The sequence below is a fragment of the Cebus imitator genome, unplaced genomic scaffold, assembly GCF_001604975.1.
Source record: "Cebus imitator isolate Cc_AM_T3 unplaced genomic scaffold, Cebus_imitator-1.0 Scaffold432, whole genome shotgun sequence".
NCBI lineage: Eukaryota > Metazoa > Chordata > Mammalia > Primates > Cebidae > Cebus > Cebus imitator.
In genome coordinates this window covers 1,367,965-1,389,105 of record NW_016107747.1, presented here as the reverse complement: position 1 = coordinate 1,389,105, position 21,141 = coordinate 1,367,965, and the positions used below count along the sequence as shown (strand labels likewise).

The 21,141-nt window shown below is 40.3% G+C and overlaps 1 protein-coding gene across 4 annotated transcripts in view; it reads right to left on the bottom strand.

Moving 5' to 3' along the window:
- Positions 1–1,836: 1,836 nt before the first annotated feature.
- Positions 1,837–21,141, bottom strand: part of NEK11 (NIMA related kinase 11) — a 314,403-nt gene continuing 295,098 nt past the window's right edge. For all 4 annotated transcript variants that reach the window (XM_017510167.2, XM_037731926.1, XM_037731928.1 and 1 more), the window contains one exon: positions 1,837–3,349. In XM_017510167.2, coding sequence (XP_017365656.1) covers positions 3,130–3,349 — 220 coding nt within the window. In that variant the 3' untranslated portion in view covers positions 1,837–3,129. The remainder of the gene's footprint in view (positions 3,350–21,141) is intronic.

Here is a 21,141-nt window from a genome sequence, read left to right as displayed (position 1 = left end):
TTTTCTGGGGTGAGGTCTCTTCCCTGTCAATGTGATGGCAATTTGCATGCCGACTCTCAGCAGCAGTGTGGTCACACGCCCCCATCATCCTAGGTTTCCCAGAGCAAACCTGATTTTCAGTGTTCTACCATGGCAACAATCATGGGTCCTAGATTTTGACTTGGAAAACACGTTGAAGTTCCAAATTCTGAGAAGCCAGTATTTGAAGTCTGCTTTTCCTGTTGCAGACACAGGAGCTGTGAGAGCACAGACATGCTCCTGTCCCCCAGCCTCCCAGCCAGCAATGATTCTCCAGTATTCAGGGAGGGAGGGTGAGAATGGGCATGGTTAGCTTTGGGAAGAGGCAGAGTGAAGATCTGTGCAGCCCCCAATATCTCTCCATAGTGTAAGGGAGTTGTGGGATCTCAGAAGAGTGATGTTCATAACCCTTGAGCACTAGAAAAATTGTGGGTTCACCTGGGTGGTTCCTTTGGTTGCTGGGCAGAGATAGAAGTGAAGCCACAGGTTAGAGCATTAGGGCACAGTGGCCATGCCCTCTGTCCTTAAAATAAGCCCATTAAGCTCTCTAAAGTTTTTCACACTGACTCCCCTATCACTCCAGCCCAATCACTACTTGTTTATATTCACTGTGAAGCATTTGAAGTCTTTGGACCCTTCTTTGAAGTCCTCATACCTCCTTCTAAGATGTCAGATGAATTAAGCCCCAACTAAGAGCAGCCAAACCACTGTTCCAAGAAAAGGGAGACAAGAGACAACAGAAAGGTCTTGAACAGTGGTTCTATGCGGTGCCAGTGGCACTGACACCACCTGGAAATGTGTCAGAAATGCACATTCTGAGGCTCCACCCTGACCTCTTGAATCAGAAATGCTGGTGATGGAATCCACCAATCTGTGCTTCAACAAGCACTCCAGGTGATTCTAATGCATGCTCAAATGTGAGACTCAGTGGTCTAAAAAAGTGCATCATGCCGGGAGCACAGCACTGCTGATAACAGGTCAGTGAGATAAAGAACCTCTCTAAGTTTCCTCAGTCATCAGCAGGAGGCAGAATAGTGAATAGCAGTACTGTGGGCGTCAAATTCACCCCGATACTTTTGAAACAATAGATATGTTGCAGCCCCTTATTGTTCCAGAGAAGGGAGTGGGGTGGGTCTAGGCACTGACAAAGACGATCTCCTTGACCAAACTTCAGACAGGTTCTTTTGAGCCCTCTTTTTTTTTTTAATGAGGCCTCATTCTTGGGTCTGTCTTCAGCCTGCCAAATCCATTTTTAGCAAGAATTCTGGTAAGGTCAGTTTAGTGAGAATCCCTCACATTTGATAGCTGATCACCCTCAGTATCTGATCAAATTCTTCATCACCTACCCTCAATCTCTGATCACCCTGGTCTGTCTTCAGCGGGAATCTTAAGTCAGTTTAGCAGGACTCTCCCTGCTATGGTTTGAATATTTGACCCCTCCAAAACTTATGTTGAAATTTGATCCCCAGTGTGGTGATGTTGGGAGGAGGGAGCTCGTGGAAAGTGTTCGGGTTATAGGGGAGGACCCTCATAAATAGCTTGGTACTGTTCTGGAGTAGTGAGTGAGTTCCTGCTATCTAGGCTGGATTATTTCTTGTGGGAATGGGTTATTTCCCCGAAGAGCAGGTGTTATAATGCCAGGACAGCCCTCAGGTTTCCCATCTTCGTACTTGTCCACTCTCCTTCATTGCCGTGTTGTGATGGAGCATGACTGCTTTTGCCAGAAGCCGGGGCCATACTCTTGAACTTCTCGGCCTACAAAAACGTGAGCTAAATGAGCTTACTGTCTTTATAAATTACTCAGTCTCTGGTATTCTCTTATAGCAACACTAAACAGATGAAGACAACCCCCAACCACTAAATACTTCTCTTAGAAATTTTCCATCCACTAAGCTCCCATCCTTGTCCTTGGCTATTAATCTCTAGTTTTCTTTGCTTTAGCTAAGAAACTTCAGAGTCAAGCCCAGTGCCTCCCCCATATTGCAATATTGTTGATACCTATCAAAATAGTCCTGATTACAGTCTTTTTGCCATTCAGTAAGTGTCAGAATAATTTTTTCATAAACAGTATTTTTAAACATGTCTATGTTTAAAAAGCTTCATGAGCAAATCTAATGAAAATTCTGATAGACAGTGGTTAAGATTATGGATTGTGGAATGAGACAGACCTGGGTTGAAATGCCAACTCTGCTTCTTGCAGCCAAGTGACTAAGAAAATTACCCAACCTGAGCATCTCTCTCTTTCTCTATCTTTTTCTCTATCTTTTACTCTCCCTCTCTCTCTCTTGAGTTGGTGAAAAGATCCAATGACGGCCCTTAAACTACTAAGCACTGTACTGGCACATAACAGGCACCAAATGAACCAAATATTACCAGCTCTTAGTAATAATTATCAAAAGATGGATATGTTACATTTAATACAAAAGTTTTACATAAGGAAAAGATAAAATAGATGATTTATTTTGTAACTGTGAAAACTATGTTTAGTTTGAATACAAATCTTCAATTATCTATGGATGAGTTTGAAATAAATCATGGAAGAGAATCACTTTTTGGATTTTAATACAAGTCCTTATGTGTGTATGAAATAGATATCTTGCTTGTTAGTCTCAGGAGGGCAAAAGTGGACCAAAAACAAGTCAGCTAAGACAGGCATGTCTGGCTTCTGGGCTGCAGCTCAGCATGTTGTAGGCTAGGGTCCAGTGACCTTTACTGGCAGGCTGCCCACAGTCCATGAGACCCTAGGCAGTCAGGCACTGAGCTGGGGACTCCAGCTAAAAATGATAAAGAGCACATGGCTTCTCCCCAGTCATCATCAGAGTGACTCAATCCTGCTGGAAGCCCTGAGGGTGCGCATGAGAGAAATGCTTTTCAGGGAACCAAACTTGATGTTTAAGCTTATCTCAGGGTATAGTCCAAGTAACACTTAGGACTCCAAGTATAGGCTGCTATGCTTACTGCTCTCTAAAGAAGACTTCTGATGAGAAATTAAAAGTCAAGATGTGAGCTCTGCTTTTGTATCCATTTCCCATAACAGAGTTCAGCTTGTATGTTAAATGCATTTTCCCAGAAATTTGTCCACTTGAACTTCTGCTTCTTTTTGACAGTTGCCTAGAGATGGTTCTGGAGAGTAGGTTTTTTTCCCATCGTGATCAGCAACTGCTCTTCAAAGTAGAGGAGCTGGTCCACTTCAAAGCAGTCGCTGGCTCGAGGCACCACTTTTTCCAAACACTCCCGGATCTCTGCTTCACTAGCATTCTGATGCCTTGCTCTCTTGAGGTAATTATAGACCTCTTCAAATACTTCTGCCCCCAGCTTCTGCATGGCTGACCTACCAAAAAAGTTACAAAAGATTATGAAGTACACTTTAAGATCACTTGCAAGAAAATGTGCTTTCAAATCATTGATTTTACAAATAACATTGTCATTCTAGGATTTAGAAAAAAAGGGGAAAAAATAAGACACAATGTCTCCACCCTAAACATTTAACAATATTCAACAAATAATGCTTCAACATCTATTATGTGCCAGATACCCTTCAAGGAACTGTTAATAGAGCAGTAAACAAGTTAAGGCAAAGTCCTGCCTTTGTGTGCGTGTGTGTGTGTGTGTGTGTGTGTGTGTGTGTGTATGTAAAATACACATATATAAACACGTGTTCATATAAACCTTTATATATATACACACACACACACGTACACACACGATAAAATATCAGATGGTTCTAAGTGCACTGAAGAAAAGGCAGGGTGAGGCAGGCAGGAAAATCCTTCTGAGGAATTATCATTTGAGCAAGAGCTCTCAGAAAGTAAGACAAATACTAGGGGCAGGAGAATTTGGGCCCTAAGGCTAAAACAAACTGAAAAAATAACAAGAAAGCTATTGTGGTTGGAATTAGTAGAACAAGGGGAACAGGATGGTGGGATATGAAATCCAGAAATAGTTAATAATAACAAAATAATAGGAGGAGGAGGAAAATGAGGGGGAGAAGAATTTTATTTGCCACTTGCCAGGCTCCGTTCTACCCACTTTGCCCTTACAATCACACTTAATCTTTACAACAGCTTCACAAAGGAGGCAATTTTTTAAATCCCTATTTCACAGATGAAGACACTGACGCTTAAAGGGGTAAAGTCATTTGGCCAAGTTTCGACCAAGGCCAGCATTCATTTTTAACATACTTCCAGTTTTTGTCCATATGTCAATACAATCTTTACGTTATAATCATACTGCCATATCTATTATGTGTATCTCACCATTGACTGCTTTCCTCTATCTCCAGAAAGGGTCACAAACTAAAGACCTATGGGCAAAATTTGGCTCATAACATGCTTTGCTTGTCAATACTATGTTCCTTTGTTTTATTATTTTTAAATGTTTTAATGTGAATGTCTTTATGTGGGGCCTGCAAGCACTCTTTACTCTGCATTTTCTGACTGTCTTTGACCAACCTCCCCTATCTTGTATCATCTTACACCAGGCTGCTTCTCATAGTTCTACCTGCTTAACTCAAGGGCGTTCAAGTTGGTGGATTTTGTTTTGCTTCTCATAGTTCTTCTACCTGCTTAACTCAAGGGCGTTCAAGTTGGTGGATTTTGTTTTGCGGTTCTTCATAGCTGTCATTTTTTTAATGGCTCCATATTGTTCCACTGAATTTATGTGCCAATATTTACTCCATTATCCGTTTACCAAAAAATTAGATTTTTTTCACTCCTTTTCATGATTATATAGTGTGAATATCTCATCTTTAGATACTAGGCCTTTTCATTTTAGGGAATATTTTAGAGGAATATTTCATTTTAGGGAATATTTTCTGACAACAGATTTTTAGAAGTTGGGCTAATTACATATATGTGTTCCCTCTAAAAATTATATGTGCACTTATGGTCTTCACTTTTCTCTGAAGAACGGAGAAAAGAGTAAATATATGTTGTGCTTGATTAAATGATAAAAATGTTCTGGGAATGAGATTAGGTCAGAGAGTATAAATATTTGTGTGGCTTTAACTTTGAATAATTTTTTTTCTTCATTTCAATGGATTTGGTAAAAAGAAAAACCAGGATGTGTAGTTTTTCACAATTTTTAAAGCCTTAATCCTTAACAGTAATTATAGTAATGTTGATAATAACATTGGAGACAGTAGTCACAGACTCTTTCATTCATTTTATAAGCTTTTTTGTTCAGTGTTATTCAACCTTGTAATCTCTGAATCATAGAATATGGTGTATGTATTGTGGCATATAAAGAGATGAGCAGGTAATTCTTCTGGCTCTGGCTTAAAGGCTATCAATGATAATGCGAGACATAAATTTTTAATTTTAACTAACATTTCTGTTGCACTTTAGAGCTTGCAAAATGCTTTTGCATTCATTATTTCAAGTGCTCCTTGGGAACTTGGCAATTCATTGAACATTTGTTTTCATTTTACAGATAAGAATAAGTAGATTTTCAGTAGTCTTTCCCCAAGCTCACACAATTAGCGTGATAAAGTTTGGATTCAGATGCTGATCTTACAACACCAGATGCTGGAGAAACCAGCAGCCCTAGGGTCCACATCATCCAGCTTGAATAGGTTTCCCACCTTCTGTCATGAGATTATCAGGACAGATTCCAGCATGCCTGACATCCCTAGTCACCTCAGTCACCCACGGAAATCCAAGTGTTTTCTTCTGCTGACATCACCAAACCCTGGTTATTTCCTTTACACATTGATTACTTCAGTGACTAGCGGACTCTCTTCCACCTCATACTCTGTTATCATTGTTGACGTCCATATCTTGCTGTCTCTGGTTTTGAACTGCCTCATATTCAGCCATCATTTCTTTTACCCTACCTGAGTTGCCCATTCCCATGATCATTTCAATTGACCTCTTCAGTGCCAATGACTACGTGACCTCTAAAATTGATTTCAAGCCTCCTCCTCTCTAACCACCCCCTCTGTGCACTCCCACCGTACTTACCAGCTAGTCTTCCACTTCGTGGTGCCCTTCATTCCTTCGACGCTACCCCCATGATAATAATTACTCACTTCCTTTGTAATCTCATGTACTCACTCCCACCTCCCAGTTAAATTTCATGGCCTGTCATCATAACCATTATCTTCCAAATAACTTAGACTCTTTCCACCCCTTTTCCGTTGTTTGGCAAAGACCTAATGATTAAACTCAGTCATACCTACTCCATGGCTGTACCCAAACGACAATATTTATGGAGAAAAGCATCCAAATATACCAACAAGTCTCTCATTTAAGTTGATAATCTTGATTCAGAATGTCACTCAGCACTGCCGAATCATCTTACCATGGTTTGATTTTCCTCCCTAAATGACTATTTCAAATGTTTTCCTTTATTCTTTTAAAAAATATTTTATTTTTTGATTTTAAAATTTTATTGTGTATATTTGAGGTTTACAACATGTTTTGGGATACATATAGATAATAAAATGGTTATTGTCATGAAGCAGATTAACATATCAATGACCTCACATAGTTACTTTTTTGTGACAAGAACAGCTAAAATCTACTTTTATTTTTTTGAGATGGAGTTTTGCTTTTATTGCTCAGGCTGGAGTGCAATGGCATGATCGTGGGTCACTGCAACCTCTGCCTCCCAGGTTCAAGCGATTCTTCTGCCTCAGCCTCCTGATTAGCTGGGATTACAGGCATGTACCACCACACCTGGCTAATTTTGTACTTTTAGTAGAGATGGGGTTTCTCCATGTTAGTCAGGCTGGTCTCAAACTCCTGACCTCAGGTGATCCACCTGTCTCAGCCTCCCAAAGTCCTGGGATTACAGATGTGAGCCACCATGCCCAGCCTAAAATTTACTTATTTAACAAAAATTTCCAGTACAATTTTATTAATTTTTGTCCTCATATTGTACATTAGATCTCTAGACTTGTCCTTCCTATCTATCTACTGTTTTGTATCCTTTGACCTGCATTCCCTCATTTCCTCTCCCCTACCCACCCGACCTGAGGTAACCATTGTTTCATTCTTTATCTCTGTGTACTTGAGCTCTTTTTTTTTTTTTAATAATTCATATATAAGTGAGGTCATGCAATATTTTTCTTCTTATGTCTGGCTTTTTTTCACTTGGCATAATGTCCTCGAGGCCTATCCATGTTGTGGCAAATGACAGGGTCTCCTTTTATAAGGCTGAATAATATCCCATTGTATATGTATGCCACAGTTTTTTTTTTTTTTAATCCACTTCTCCATTGATACACATTTAGATTGTTTCCATATCTTCGCTGTTGTGAACAATGTTGATATGAACATGGGAGATATCTTTATGAGGTGGTACTTTCTTCTCTTTTGGGTATGTACCCCGAAGAGGAATTGCTGGGTCGTATGGTAGTTATATTTTTAATTTCTTCAGGAATCTCTATATTGTTTTCCATAGGGGCTGTACCAGTCTCCCGTACCCCCAGCAGTATATTAGGGTTCTCTTTTCTCCACACCCACACCAGTGCTTGTTATTTCTTCTTTGCAATAATAAACATTTTTAGGGATGTGAGGTGATATTTCATAGGTTTTAATTTGCATTTTCCTGATGATTAGTGACATGAAGCACCTTTTCATGTATCTGTTGTCCATTTTTATGTCATCTTTGGAGAGAGATCTGTTCAGGTACTCTGTCCATTTTAAAAACTGGGTTATTTGGTTTCTTGCTGTTAAGTTGTAAGAGTTTTTATGAATTTTGGATATTAACCACTTATTAGATATGTGGTTTGCAAATATATTTTCCCAGTCTGTAGGTTGTCTTCTCATTTGTTAGTTGTTTCCTTTGCAGTATAGAATCTTTTTAGTTTTATGTACTCCCATTAATTTATTTTTGCTAAAGATCAGAATAAAAATAAATTAGGAATACAAAACAGAAAAAATTAATCAAACCAAGAGTTGGTTATTTGAAAAACAAAACACAATTGACAAAGCCCTAGCTAGACTAACTATGAAATAAGAGAAGACTCAAATAATAAATCAAATCAGAAATAAAAGTGGAGGCATACAACAGATGCATCAGAAATATAAAAGGATTATAAGGGACCAATATAATTTGGATATTTGTCCCTGCTCAAATCTCATGTTGAATTGTAATCCCCAGTGTTGGAGGTGGGGCCTGGTGGGAGGTGTTTGGGTCTTGGGAGCTGTTCCTTCATGGCTTGGTGCTGTCTTTGTGATAGGGAATGTGTTCTCACAAGACCTGGTTGGTCTAACGTGTGGCACCTCTCCCCTCCCCACTTTCTCTCACTTGCTTTTGCTTTTGCCATGTTACATGCCATCTCCCACTTAACCTTCTGCAATGAGTAAAAAGCTCCCTGAGGCCTTCCCAGAGGCCAAGCAGATGTTGGTGCTATGCTTGTACAGGCTGGAAAACCAGGAGCCACCTAAATCTCTTTCTTTATAAATTACCCAGTCTCTGGTATTTCTTTATAGCAATGCAAGAATAGCTTAACATAGAAAATTGATACCAAGGAGAGGGGGCATTGCTATAAAGATACCTGAAAATGTGGAAATAGCTTTGGAACCTGGGTAATGGGCAGAAGTTGGAAGAATTCAGTAGGCTTAGAAGAAGACAGGAAGATGAGGAAAAGTTTAGAATTTCTTAGAGACTGGTTAAATGATGTGACCAAAATGCTGACAGTGATATGGACAGTGCAGTCCAGGCTGACAAGGTGTCAGATGTAAATGAGGAACTTATTGGGAACTGGAGCAAAGTGATGATTTAGGATATCTGGTGGAAGAAATTTCTAAATAGCAAAGCCTTCAAGATGTGGCCTGGTTGCTTCTAACAACCTATGCTCAGATATTGGAGCAAAGAAATGACAAATTTGGGATTTATATTTTAAAGGGAAGGAGAGCATAGAATTTTGGAAATTTGGCAGCCTAGCCATGTGACAGAGAAAGAAAAAGCTTTTCTTTTTTTGGTGGGGGGAGAGAAATTAAAGCAGGCTATGGAGCAACCACTTTCCAGGGATATTGGATAACTAAAAGTGGGTCCAATGTAAATACCCAGACAGTGAGGAAGCGGCCTCAAAGGCATTTCAATATTCAGGGCAGCCCCTCCCATTACGGGCCCAGAGTCTTAGGAGGGAAGAATGGGTTCATGAGCCAGGCTCATGGACATTGCTTGGGACATTGCTCCTCACATCCCAGCTGCTCTGATTTCAGCCTTGGTTCAAAGAGGCCCAGCTCAGGCCAGAGCTCCAGAGGGTGCAAGCCATAAGCTTTGGAGCTTCTACATGGTGTTAAGCCTGAAGGTGCACAGAATGCAAGAATGAAAGGGACTTGGAAGCATCTGCCTAGGTTTCAGGGATGTATGCAAAAGCCTGGGTGTTCAGCCCTCATAGAGATACTCTACTAGGGCAGTGTGGAAGGAAAAGGTAGGACTTGGCCCCCACTCCCCGACCCCACAGAGTCTCCAATGGTGAACTGCTGAGTGGAGCTGTGGGGAGGGGGCCACTGCCTTCTAGACCACAGACTGGTAGATCCATATGCAGCTTGCACCCTGCCCCTGGTAAAGTCACAGGCATTCAATTCCAACCTGGAAGAGCATGTGTGAGGGCTGAACCCTGCAAAGCCACAAAGGTAGGGCTGATCAAGACCTTGGGAGCCCACCCGTTGCACCAATGGGCCCTGGTTATGGGACATGGAGTCCAAGGAGTTTATTTTGTAGCTTTAAAAATTAATGACTTCCCTGCTGGATTTTGGGCTTGCTGGGTCCTGGTAGCTCCTTTCTTTTGGCGGATTTCTCCCTTCTGGAATAGTAATGTTTACCCTATACCTGTACTTCCATTGTATCTTGAATGTAAACACGTCATTTTGGTTTCAGAGGCTCATACGTGGAAGGAACTCATTTCTAGATGAGGCTTTGGACTTGGAACTTGGGACTTTTAAGTGATAATAAAATGAGTTGAAACTTTTAAGGAGACTATTGGGAATATATGATTGTATTTTTATTTTTTTATATATATATATATTTTACTGTACTTTAGGTTCTGGGGTACATGTGCAGAGCATGCAGGATTGTTGCATAGGTACATACAGGGAAAGGCGGTTTGCTGCCTCCATCCCCTATATCTGGCATTTCTCCCCATGTTATCCCTCCCCAACCTCTCCTTTCCCCACCCACCACCAGCAACAGAGCCCAATGTGTGATGCTCCCCTCCCTATGTCCATGTGTTCTCATTGTTCAATACCCACCTATAAGTGACAACATGCGGTGTTTGATTTTCTGTTCTTGTGTCTGTTTGCTGAGAATGATGGTTTCTAGATTCATCCATGTCCCTACAAAGGACACAAACTCATCATTTTTTATGGCTGCATAGTATTCCATGGTGTATATGTGCCACATTTTCTTTGTCCAGTCTTTCATTGATGGGCATTTGGGTTGGTTCCAGGTCTTTGCTATTGTAAAGAGTGCCACAGTGAACATATGCGTGCATGTGTCTTTATAATAGAACGATTTATAATCCGTTGGATATATACTCAGTAATGGTATTGCTGGGTCAAATGGAATTTATATTTCTAGATCCTTGAGGAATAGCCACACTGGGTTCCACAATGGTTGAACTAATTTACACTCTACCAACAGTGTAAAAGTGTTCCTATTTCTCCACATCCTCTCCCGCATCTGTTGTCTCCAGATTTTTAAATGAGCACCATTCTAACTGGTGTGAGGTGGTATCTCAATATGGTTTTGATTTATATTTCTCTGATGACTCGTGATGATGAGCACTTTTTCATATGTTTGTTAGCCTCATATACGTCTTTTGAAAAGTGTCTGTTCATACCCTTTGCCCAAATTTGAATGGGTTTGTTTCTTGTAAATCTGTTGTAGTTCTTTGTAAATTCTGGATATTAGCCCTTTGCCAGATGGGTAGATTGCAAACATTTTTTCCCATTCTGTTAGTTGTTGGTTCACTCTAATGATTTTTTTGTTGTACAGAAGCTTTAAGTGTGATTAGATCCCATTTGTCTATTATAGCTTTTGCTGCCATTGCTTTTAGTGTTTTAGTTATGAAGTCCTTGCCTACGCCTATGTCCTGAATGGTTTTGTCTAGGTTTTCTTCTAGGGTTTTTGTGGTGTTATGTTTAAATCTTTCATCCATCTGGAGTTAATTTTAGTGTAAGGTGTAAGGAAGGGTTCTAGTTTCTGCTTTCTGCACATGGCTAGCCAGATTTCCCAACACCATTTATTAAGCAGGGATTCCTTTCCCTGTTGCTTGTTTTTCTCAGGTTGGTCAAAGATTAGATGGTTGTAGATGTGTGGCATTGGTTCCGAGGCCTCTGTTCTGTTCCATTGGTCTATATCTCAGTTTTGGTACCAGTACCATGCTGTTGGGATTACTTTAGCCTTGTAGTATAGTTTGAAGTCAGGTAGCCTGATGCCTCTAGCTTTGTTCTTTTTGCTTAGGATTGTCTTGGCCATCTGGGGTCTTGATTTGCCTCTCTGTTTGTCTGTTATTGATGTATAGGAAGGCTTATGATTTCTGCACATTGATTTTGTATCCTGAGACTTTGCTGAAGTTGCTTATCAGTTTAAGGAGATTTTGGGCTGAGATGATGGGGTCTTCTAAAAACACATCATGTCCTCTGCAAATAGAAACAATTTGACTTCCTCCTTTCCTAACTGGATACCCTTTATTTCTTTTTCTTGCCTGATTGCTCTGGCTAGAACTTCCAATATTATATTGAATAGGAATGGTGAGAGAGGGCACCCTTCTCTGGTGCCAGATTTCAAAGGGAATGCTTCCAGTTTTTGCCCATTCAGTATGATATTGGCTGTGGGTTTGTTGTAAATGGGTTTTGTCATTTTGTGATACGTTCCATCAGTACCTCGTTTATTGAGAGGTTTTAGCATAAAGAGCTGTTGAATTTTGTCAAAGGCCTTCTCTGCATCTATTGAGATAATCCTGTGGTTTTTGTCTTTGGTTCTGTTTATGTGGTGGATTACATTGATAGAGTTGCATATGTTGAACCAGGCTTGGATCCTGTGATAAAGCCTACTTGATCGGAATGTGTAATCTTTTTGATGTGCTGTTGCATTTGGTTTACTAGTATTCTATTGAAGATTTTTGCATCTATATTCATCATGGATATTGGTCTGAAGTTTTCTTTTTTAGCTGAATCTCTGCTAGGTTTTCATATCAGTATGATGTTGGTCTTATAAAATGAGTTAGGGAGGATTCCCTTTTTTTGTATTGTTTGGAATAGATTCAGAAGTAGGAGTACCAGCATTCTTTGTATCTGGTAGAATTTGGCTGTGAACCCATCTGGACCTGGACTTTTTTTGGTTGGTAGGCTATTAATGGCTGCCTCAACTTCAGCCCTTGTTATTGATCTATTCAGGGTTTCAACTTCTTCCTGGTTTAGGCTTGGGAGGGTACAAGTGTCCAGGAATTTATCCATTTATTCTGTATTTACTGGTTTATGTGCATAGAGCTGTTTGTAATAATCTCTAATGGTAGTTTGTATTTCTATGTAATCAGTGGTGATATCCCCTTTATCGTTTTTGATTGCATCTATTTGATTCTTCTCTCTTTTCTTTTTTATTATTCTGGCTAGTAGTCTATTTTGTTGATATTTTGAAAAAACCAGCTCCTGGATTTACAGATTTTTCGAAAAGTTTTTTTGTGTCTCTTATCTCCTTCAGTTCTGCTCTGATCTTAGTTATTTCTTGTCTTCTGCTGGCTTTTGAGTTTTTTTTGATCTTGCTCCTCTAGCTCTTTTGATTTTGATGATAGGGTGTCGATTTTAGATCTTTCCTTGTTTCTCATGTGGGCATTTATTGCTAAAAATTTCCCTCTCCACACTGTCTTAAATGTGTCCCAGAGATTCTGGTACATTGTGTATTCATTCTCATTGGTTTCACGGAGCATCTTTATTTCTGCCTTCATTTCACTGTTTATCCAGTCAACATTCAGGAACCAGTTGTTCAGTTTCCATGAAGTTGTGCAGTTTTAAGTTAGTTTCTTAATGCTGAGTTCTAGTTTGATTGCACTGTGGTATGATAGACTCTTATGATTTCTGTTCTTTTCCATTTGCTGAGAAGTGATTTACTTCCAATTATATGGTTGATTTTAGAGTAAGTGCGATGTGGTGCTGAGAAGAATTTCTGTGGATTTGGAGTGGAGAGTTCTGTAGATGTCTATTAGGTTCGCTTGGTCCAGATCTGCATCCAAGTCCTGGATATCCTTGTTAATTTTCTGTTTCATTGATCTGTCTAATATTGACAGTGGAGTGTTAAAGTCTCCCATGATTATTGTATGGTAGTCTAAGTCTCTTTTTAGGTCATTAAGAACTTGCTTTTTGTATCTGGGTGCTCCTGTATTGGGTGCATGTAGATTAGGATGAGTTAGCTCTTGTTGTATTGATCCTTTTACCATTATGTAATGCCCTTCTTTGTCTCTTTTGATCTTTGTTGGTTTAAAGTCAGTTTTATCAGAGACTAGGATTGCAACCTCTGCTTTTTTTTTGCTCTCCATTTGCTTGGTAAATCTTTCTCCATTCCTTTATTTTGAGTCTATGTGTGTCACTACACATGAGATGGGTCTCCTGAATACAGCACACCAATGGGTCTTGACATTTTATCCAGTTTGCCAGTCTGTGTCTTTTGACTGGGGCATTTAAGCCATTTACATTTAACATTAATATTGTTATGTGTCAATTTGATCCTGCCATTTGGATACTGATGGGTTGTTTTCCCATTGGTTGGCGCAGTTTCTTCATTGCATTGTTGTTCTTTAATGTTTGGTTCATTTTTGCAGTGGCTGGTACTGGTTGTTCCTTTCCATATTTAGTGCTTCCTTCAGGAGCTCTTGTAAGGCAGGCCTGGTGGCAATGAAATCTCTGAGCAATTGCTTGTCCATAAAGGATTGTATTTCTCCTTCACTTGTGAAGTGAAATAACCGTGGATATGAAATTCTGGGTTGAATGTTCATTAAGGATGTTGAATAATGTCCCCACTCTCTTCTGGCTTGTAGAGTTTCTGCCAAGAGATCCACTGTGAGTCTGATGGGCTTCCCTTTGCAGGTAAGCCAACCTTTCTCTCTGCTGCCCTTAGCATTTTTTCCTTCATTTCACCCCTGGTGAATCTGATAATTATGTGCCTTGGAGTTGCCCTTCTTGAGGAGTGTCTTTGTTGTGTTCTCTGTATTTCCTGGATTTGAATGTTGGCCTGCCTTGCTAGGTTGGGAAAGTTCTCCTGGATAATATCCTTAAGAGTGTTTTCCAGCTTGGATTCATTGTCCCTGTCACATTCAGGTACACTGATCAAACATATATTCGGAAGGCTTTGTTCATTTCTTTTCACTGTTTTTTTCTCTAATCTTGCCTTCTCATTTTATTTCACTGAGTTGGTCTTCAATCTCTGCTATCCTTCTTCTGCTTGATTGGTTGGGCTACTGAAACTTGTGTATGCTTTGTGAAGTTCTCATGCTGTGTTTTTCAGCTCCATCAAGTCGTTCATCTTCTCTAAGTTGGTTATTCTGGTTAGCATTTTGTCTAACATTTTTTCAAAGTTTTTAGTTTCTTTGCATTAGGTTAGAACATATTCCTTTAGCTCAGAGAAGTTTGTTATTATCCACCTTCTGAAGCCTGCATCTGTCAATTTGGCAGATTCATTCCCCATCCTGTTTTGTTCCCTTGCTGGTGAGGAGCTGTGATCCCTTGGTGGAGGCGAAGTGTTCTGGTCTTTGATGGTTTCATCCTTTTTGTGCTGGTTTCTTCCTATATTCTTGGATTGATCTAGCTTTGATCTCAGGGTGCTGCTTGGGTGGCAGCGTTTCCTTTGTCTGTCTGCAGAGGTGCTGCTGGGCTGCCATGGATTCAGTAGAGTTGCTGTGTATATTTCCTGTGTCTTTTCCTTATACTGGAAGATTAGACCCACCTCTGCAGTGGTGGCTGCCCTTCCTCCCACCCAGCTTGATTGTTCTGGGTCGAGCTGGAACTGATGTGCTGGCTGCAAAACTCTCATGTGAGAGGGCTTCAGTTTGCTGGGCTTTGTGGGGGAGGGACCTGCCTAGCTATTGCACCTGATTCCCTGCTTTTAGTTCTCCTTCTTTCTGGGGTGGGGGGGGGGGCGGGAGGTGTAGCTCTTTCTAGTGCGTCTACTTTGTTCTGTGCTGACAGCCCATGGCATCAGCCGGGTTTGCTGCTCGGCTCTCTTCAGGTAACTCATGGCTGCTTTTCAGCCCAGCAAAGATCTCCTGTTCTGTGGGTTGCAGAGGGCTTGGGTGAAGCGCTGTTATCTGAACCAGAGTCCCAGAGTGGGGGAGCCCCCAATCCTTCAATCAGTTGTACTCCACCATACCTCAGTTTGCCCTCTTTGGGTTACTCCCCCTGTCCAACCAGTCCCATTAAAATGAATCTGGTACCTCATTTGGAAATGCGGAGAGCACTCAGCTTCTGTGTCTCACTGGGAACTGCATTCCGGAGCTGCTTCTAATCGGCCATCTTGGAAACTCTTCCAATATGATTGTATTTTTCAATGTGAGAAGAGCGTGAAATCTGGAGGAGGCCAGGGGCAGAATGATATAGTTTGGATATTTGTGCCCATCCAAATCTCATGTTGAATTGTAATCCCTAATGTTGGAAGTGGAGCCTGGTGGGAGGTGTTTGGGTCACCAGGGCCATTCCCTCATGGCTTGGTGCTGTCCTTACAATAGTGAGTATGTTCTCATGAGATCTAGTTGTTCTAAAGTGTGGCATCTCCCCTGCCCCAACCAACTGTCTTTTGCTCCTGCTTTACCATGTGACCTGCCTGCCACCACCTCTGTCATGAGTAAAAGATCTCTGAGGCCTCCCCAGAAGCCGAGCAGATTCTGGTACCATGCTTGTACAGCCTGAAGAACCATGAGCCAATCGAACGTCTCTCTTTTTTTTTTTTTTTTTAATAATAGAAATGCAAGAATAGTCGTCTAATACAGGGACTATTATGAAAAAATTATATGCCAAGAAATTGGATAATCTAAAGGAAATGAATAAATTCCTAGAAAAATATAACCTACAATGATTGAATCTGGGAGAAATATAAATCTTAAAGAGATAAATAACAAATAGACTGAAGATTGAGATTAAAATCCTCACAAGAAATAAAAGCCCAGGATCAGATGGCTTCAGTGCTGAATTCTACCAAACATTGAGAATTATTACCAATACTTTTTTTTTCTTTTTGATATGGAGTCTGACTCACTTTGCTGCCCAGGCTAGAGTACAGTGGCACAATCTCAGCTCACTGCAACCTCCCCCTCCCAGGTTAAAAAGTGATTATCCTGCCTCAGCCTCCTGACGTGCTGGGATTACAAATGTGTGCCACCATACCTCCTGATTTTTGTGTTTTTAGTAGAGACCGGTTTCATTATGTTGGCCAGGCTGGTCTTGAACTCCTGATCTCAAGTGATCCACTCACCTCAGCCTGCCAAAGTGCTAGGATTACAGGTATGAGCTACTGTGTCTGGCCTCTTATTACCAATACTTATTAAACTCTCTCAAAAAATAGGGCTACATGGAATATTTCCAAATGTATTTTATAAGACTAGCATCACCATGATACCTGAGCCAGACAAAGACACTGCAAGAAAAGAAAACTACAGGCCAATATCTCTGATGAACATTTATGAAAAGATCCTTAAAAAAATATTAGGAAACCAAATTCAACAACACATCCAAAAAAATTATACATGACATATATATGATTATGTGGGATTTACCTGGCAAGCAAGACTGGTTTAACATATACAGGTAATCAATGTGATATATCACATTAATAGAATGAAAGGTAAAAACTATATGATTATCTCAATTGATGCAGAAAAAGCACTTTGTGAAGTTCAGCATCATTTGGGATAAAAAGTCTTACCAGTTTAGGTAAAAGGAAAGTTCCTCAACATAATAAAGGTCATTAACGAAAAACCACTAACATCATAAGTAAGGAACAATTAAAATATTTTCTGCTAAGATGTAGTACAAGGCAGGGATACCTACTTTCACCACTTCTATTTAATATAGTACTGGAAGTATTAGCAAGAGGAGAGAAGAAAAAGAAAGACATCTAAATTAGAAAGAAGTAAAATTATCTGTTTGTAGATGACATGTTCTATTTGTAGAAAACCCCAAAAACTCCACCAAAACAAGCAAAAACAAAACCACAGAACTTCTAAATGAATTCAGTAAAATTAGATATAAATCAACATTTAAAAATCAGTAGTATTCCTATATACAAATAATAATCTCACTGAAAAAGAAATCAGTAAATCAATCCCATTTATGATAGCATCCAAAAAATACCCATCAATAAATTTAATCCAAAAGTGTAAAGTTTTTATACACTAAAAACTATAAAACATTGATTAAAGGAATTGAAGACACAAATAAATGGAAAGATATCCCATGTTCATTGATGGGAATAATTAATATTGTTAAAAATGTCCATACTACCAAAGTAAAATACAGATTTAACACAATTCCGGTCAAAATTTCAATGGCATTCTTTACAGAAATATAAAAAACAATCCTAAAATTGGTGTGAAAGTATAAAAAGCTCCAAATAAACAAAGCAATGGTGAGAAACAAAAAGAAACACCCACACTTCCTGATTTAAATAGTAATCAAAACAGTATCATACTGGCATAAAAACAAACATAGACCAAAGGAACACAACAGAGGTCCCATAAATAAATCCAAACATATATTGTCAACAAACTTTCAACAAGGGCACCAAGAAGATGTAATAGGGAAAGGATAGTCTTTTCAATAAATGGTTCTAGGATAGCTAGAATTCTACATGCAAAAAAAATAAAAGGGAGAGAAATTGAAGTCTTACCTTTCACCACACTCAAAAATAAACTCAAAGTGGATTACAAACCTAAATGTAATAAGATCCAAAACCATAAAACTCCTAGAAGAGAACATAAAGAAAAAGCTCCTCAAAGGGACTTCCACCAAGATGGCTGAATAGGAACAGCTCCAGAGTGCAGTTCTCAGCAAGAGTGATGCAGAAGGTGAGTGATCTCTGCATTTCCAACTGAGATACCAGGTTCATCTCAATGGGACTGGTTGGACAGTGGGTGTAGCCCAAGGAGGACAAACTGAGGCAGGGTGGGCCACTGCCTCACTCGGGAAGTGCAACAGGCTGGAGGACCCCCAACCCCACCCAATGGAGGCCATTTGAGCACTCTGGTTCAGATAGGTTCAGATACTGTGCTTCTCCCATGGTCTTTACAGCACACAGACCAGGAGATTCCCACTGGGCCAACAAGCACCGTCGGTTTCCAGCACAAATCTGGGTGGCCATTATAACTGCCACCTGGAACAGTGTTCTTCAAGACAGAGCAGCCCATTGCCCTGAGAAAAAGGAGGATGAAGGCAGGGAGCTAAGTGATTTGGCTTGGCAGGCAGGCCCCACCCCCACAAAGACCAGCAAACTGAAATGTACTGGCTTGAGAGTTTTGCAACCAGCACAGCAGCTTGAGATTGACCCAGGACAGTCAAGCTTAGTGGGGGAAGGGCATCCACCATTACTGAGGCAGTCCGCCATTCCCGAGGCAGTTCTAACCTTACCTGTGTAAACAAAATTGCAAGGAAGTTTACACAGCAGCTGGGTGGAGCCTGCAGCAGCTCAGCAACACCTCTGCAGGCAGACTGTGACTACCTCCTTACTGGGCAGAGCATCTCTGAAAAAAGGCAGCAGCACGTCAGAGACTTAATAAATGAAACCCCACCTTCCTGGGACAGAGCACCTGGGAAAAGGGGCAGTTGTGAGTTCCACTACAGCAGACTTAAACGTCCCTGCCCAGCAACTCCAAAGGGAGCAATGGAGCTTCCAGCACAGCACTTGAGCTCTGATAAGGGACAGACTGCCTCCTCAAGTGGATCCCTGACCCCCATATATCCAAAGAGACACCTCATAGAGGAGAGCTCTGGCTGACCTCTGGCAGGTACCCTTCTGGGACAAAGCTACCAGAGGAAGGAACCGGCAGAAATCCTTGCTGTTTTGCAGCCCCCACAGGTGATTCCCAGGCAAGCAGTGTCTGGAGTGGACTACCAGCAGTTCTACAGCAGAGGGACCTGACTGTTAGAAGGAAAACTAAAAAACAGAAAGAAATAGCTTCAACGTCAACAGAAACGATGTCCATTCAGAAACCCCATCTGTAAGTCACCAACTTCAAAGACCAAAGGTAGATAAATCCACAAAGATGGGAAGAAACCAGTGCAAAAAGGATGAAATCGTCAAAAACCAGAATGCCTCTCCTCCTCCAAGGAATCACAGCTCCTCACCAGCAAGGGAACAAAACTGGATGGAGAATCAGTCTGATGACTTGACAGAAGCAGGTTTCAGAAGGTGGATAATAACAAACTTCTCTGAGCTAAAGGAACATGTTCTAACACAAAGCAAAGAAACTTAGAACCTTGAAAAAGGTTAGATGAAATGCTAACTAGAATAACCAGCTTAGAGGAGAACATAAACAACTGGATGGAGCTGAAAAACACAGCATGAGAACTTCACAAAGCATACACAAGTTTCAAAAGCCAAATCAATGAAGCAGAAGAAAGATAGCAGAGATTAAAGACAAACTCAATGAAATAAAATGAGAAGGCAAGATTAGAGAAAAAAGAATGAAAAGAAATGAACAAAGCCTCCAAGAAATATGGGATTTTGTGAAAAGACCTAACATATGTTTGATCGATATACCTGAATGTGACAGGGAGAATGAATCCAAGCTGGAAAATACTCTTAAGGATATTATCCAGGAGAATTTTCCCAACCTAGCAAGGGAGGCCAACATTCAAATCCAGGAAATACAGAGAACACAACAAAGAGACTCATCAAGAAGAGCAACCCCAAGGCACGTAATCATCAGAACCACCAGGGTTGAAACAAAGGAAAAATGCCAAGGGCAGCCAGAGAGAAAGGTTGGGTTACCCATAAAGGGAAGTCCATCAGACTTACAGTGCATCTCTCAGCAGAAACCCTACAAGCCAGAAGAGAGTGGGGGCCATTATTCAACATCCCTAAAGAAAAGAACTTTCAACCCAGAATTTCATATCCAGCCAAACTAAGTTTCATAAGTGAAGGAGAAATAAAATCCTTTATGGACAAGCAATTGCTCAGAAATTTCATTGCCACCAGGCCTGCCTTACAAGATCTCCTGAAGGAAGCACTAAACATGGAAAGGAACAAGAAGTACCAGCCACTGCAAAAACATACCAAATGGTAAAGACCAACAATGTAATGAAGAAACTGCATCAACTAGTGGGCAAGACAATCACCTAGTATCCAAATTGCAGGATCAAATTCATGCATAATATTAACCTTAAATGTAAACAGCCTAAATGCTGCAATCAAAAGATACAGACTGGCAAATTGGATAAAAAGTAAAGACCCATCAGTGTGCTATATTCAAGAGACCCATCTCATGTGCAAAGACATACATAGACTCAAAATAAAGGGATGGAAGATTTACCAAGCAAATTGAGAGGAAAAAAAAAAAAAGCAGGGATTGCAATCCTAGTTTCTGATAAAATGGACTTTAAACCAACAAAGATCAAAAGAGACAAAGAAGGGCATTACATAATGGTAAAAGGATCAATGCAACAAGAAGAGCTGACTATCCTAAATATATATGCACCCAATACAGGAGCACCCAGATATATAAAGGAAGTTCTTAATGATCTACAAGGAGACTTAGATTCCCAAACAATAATAGTGGGAGACTTTAACACTCCACTGTCAATATTAGATGGATCAATGAGACAGAAAATTAATAAGGATATACAGGACTTGAACAACACAGATCTTGACCAAGCGGACCTAATAGACATCTACAGAACTCTTCACCCCAAATCCACAGAATAAACATTCTTCTCAATACCACATCACACTTACTCTAAAATTGACCATGTAATTGGAATAAATCACTCCTCAGGAAATGCAAAAAAACAAATCATAACAACCAGACTCAGACCACAGTGCAATCGAACTAGAACTCAGGATTAAGAAACTCACTCAATTAACTCCAGATGGATTAAAGACTTAAACATAAGAACTAACACCATAAAAACCCTAGAAGAAAATCTAGGCAAAACCATTCAGGACATAGGCGTAGGCAAGGACTTCATG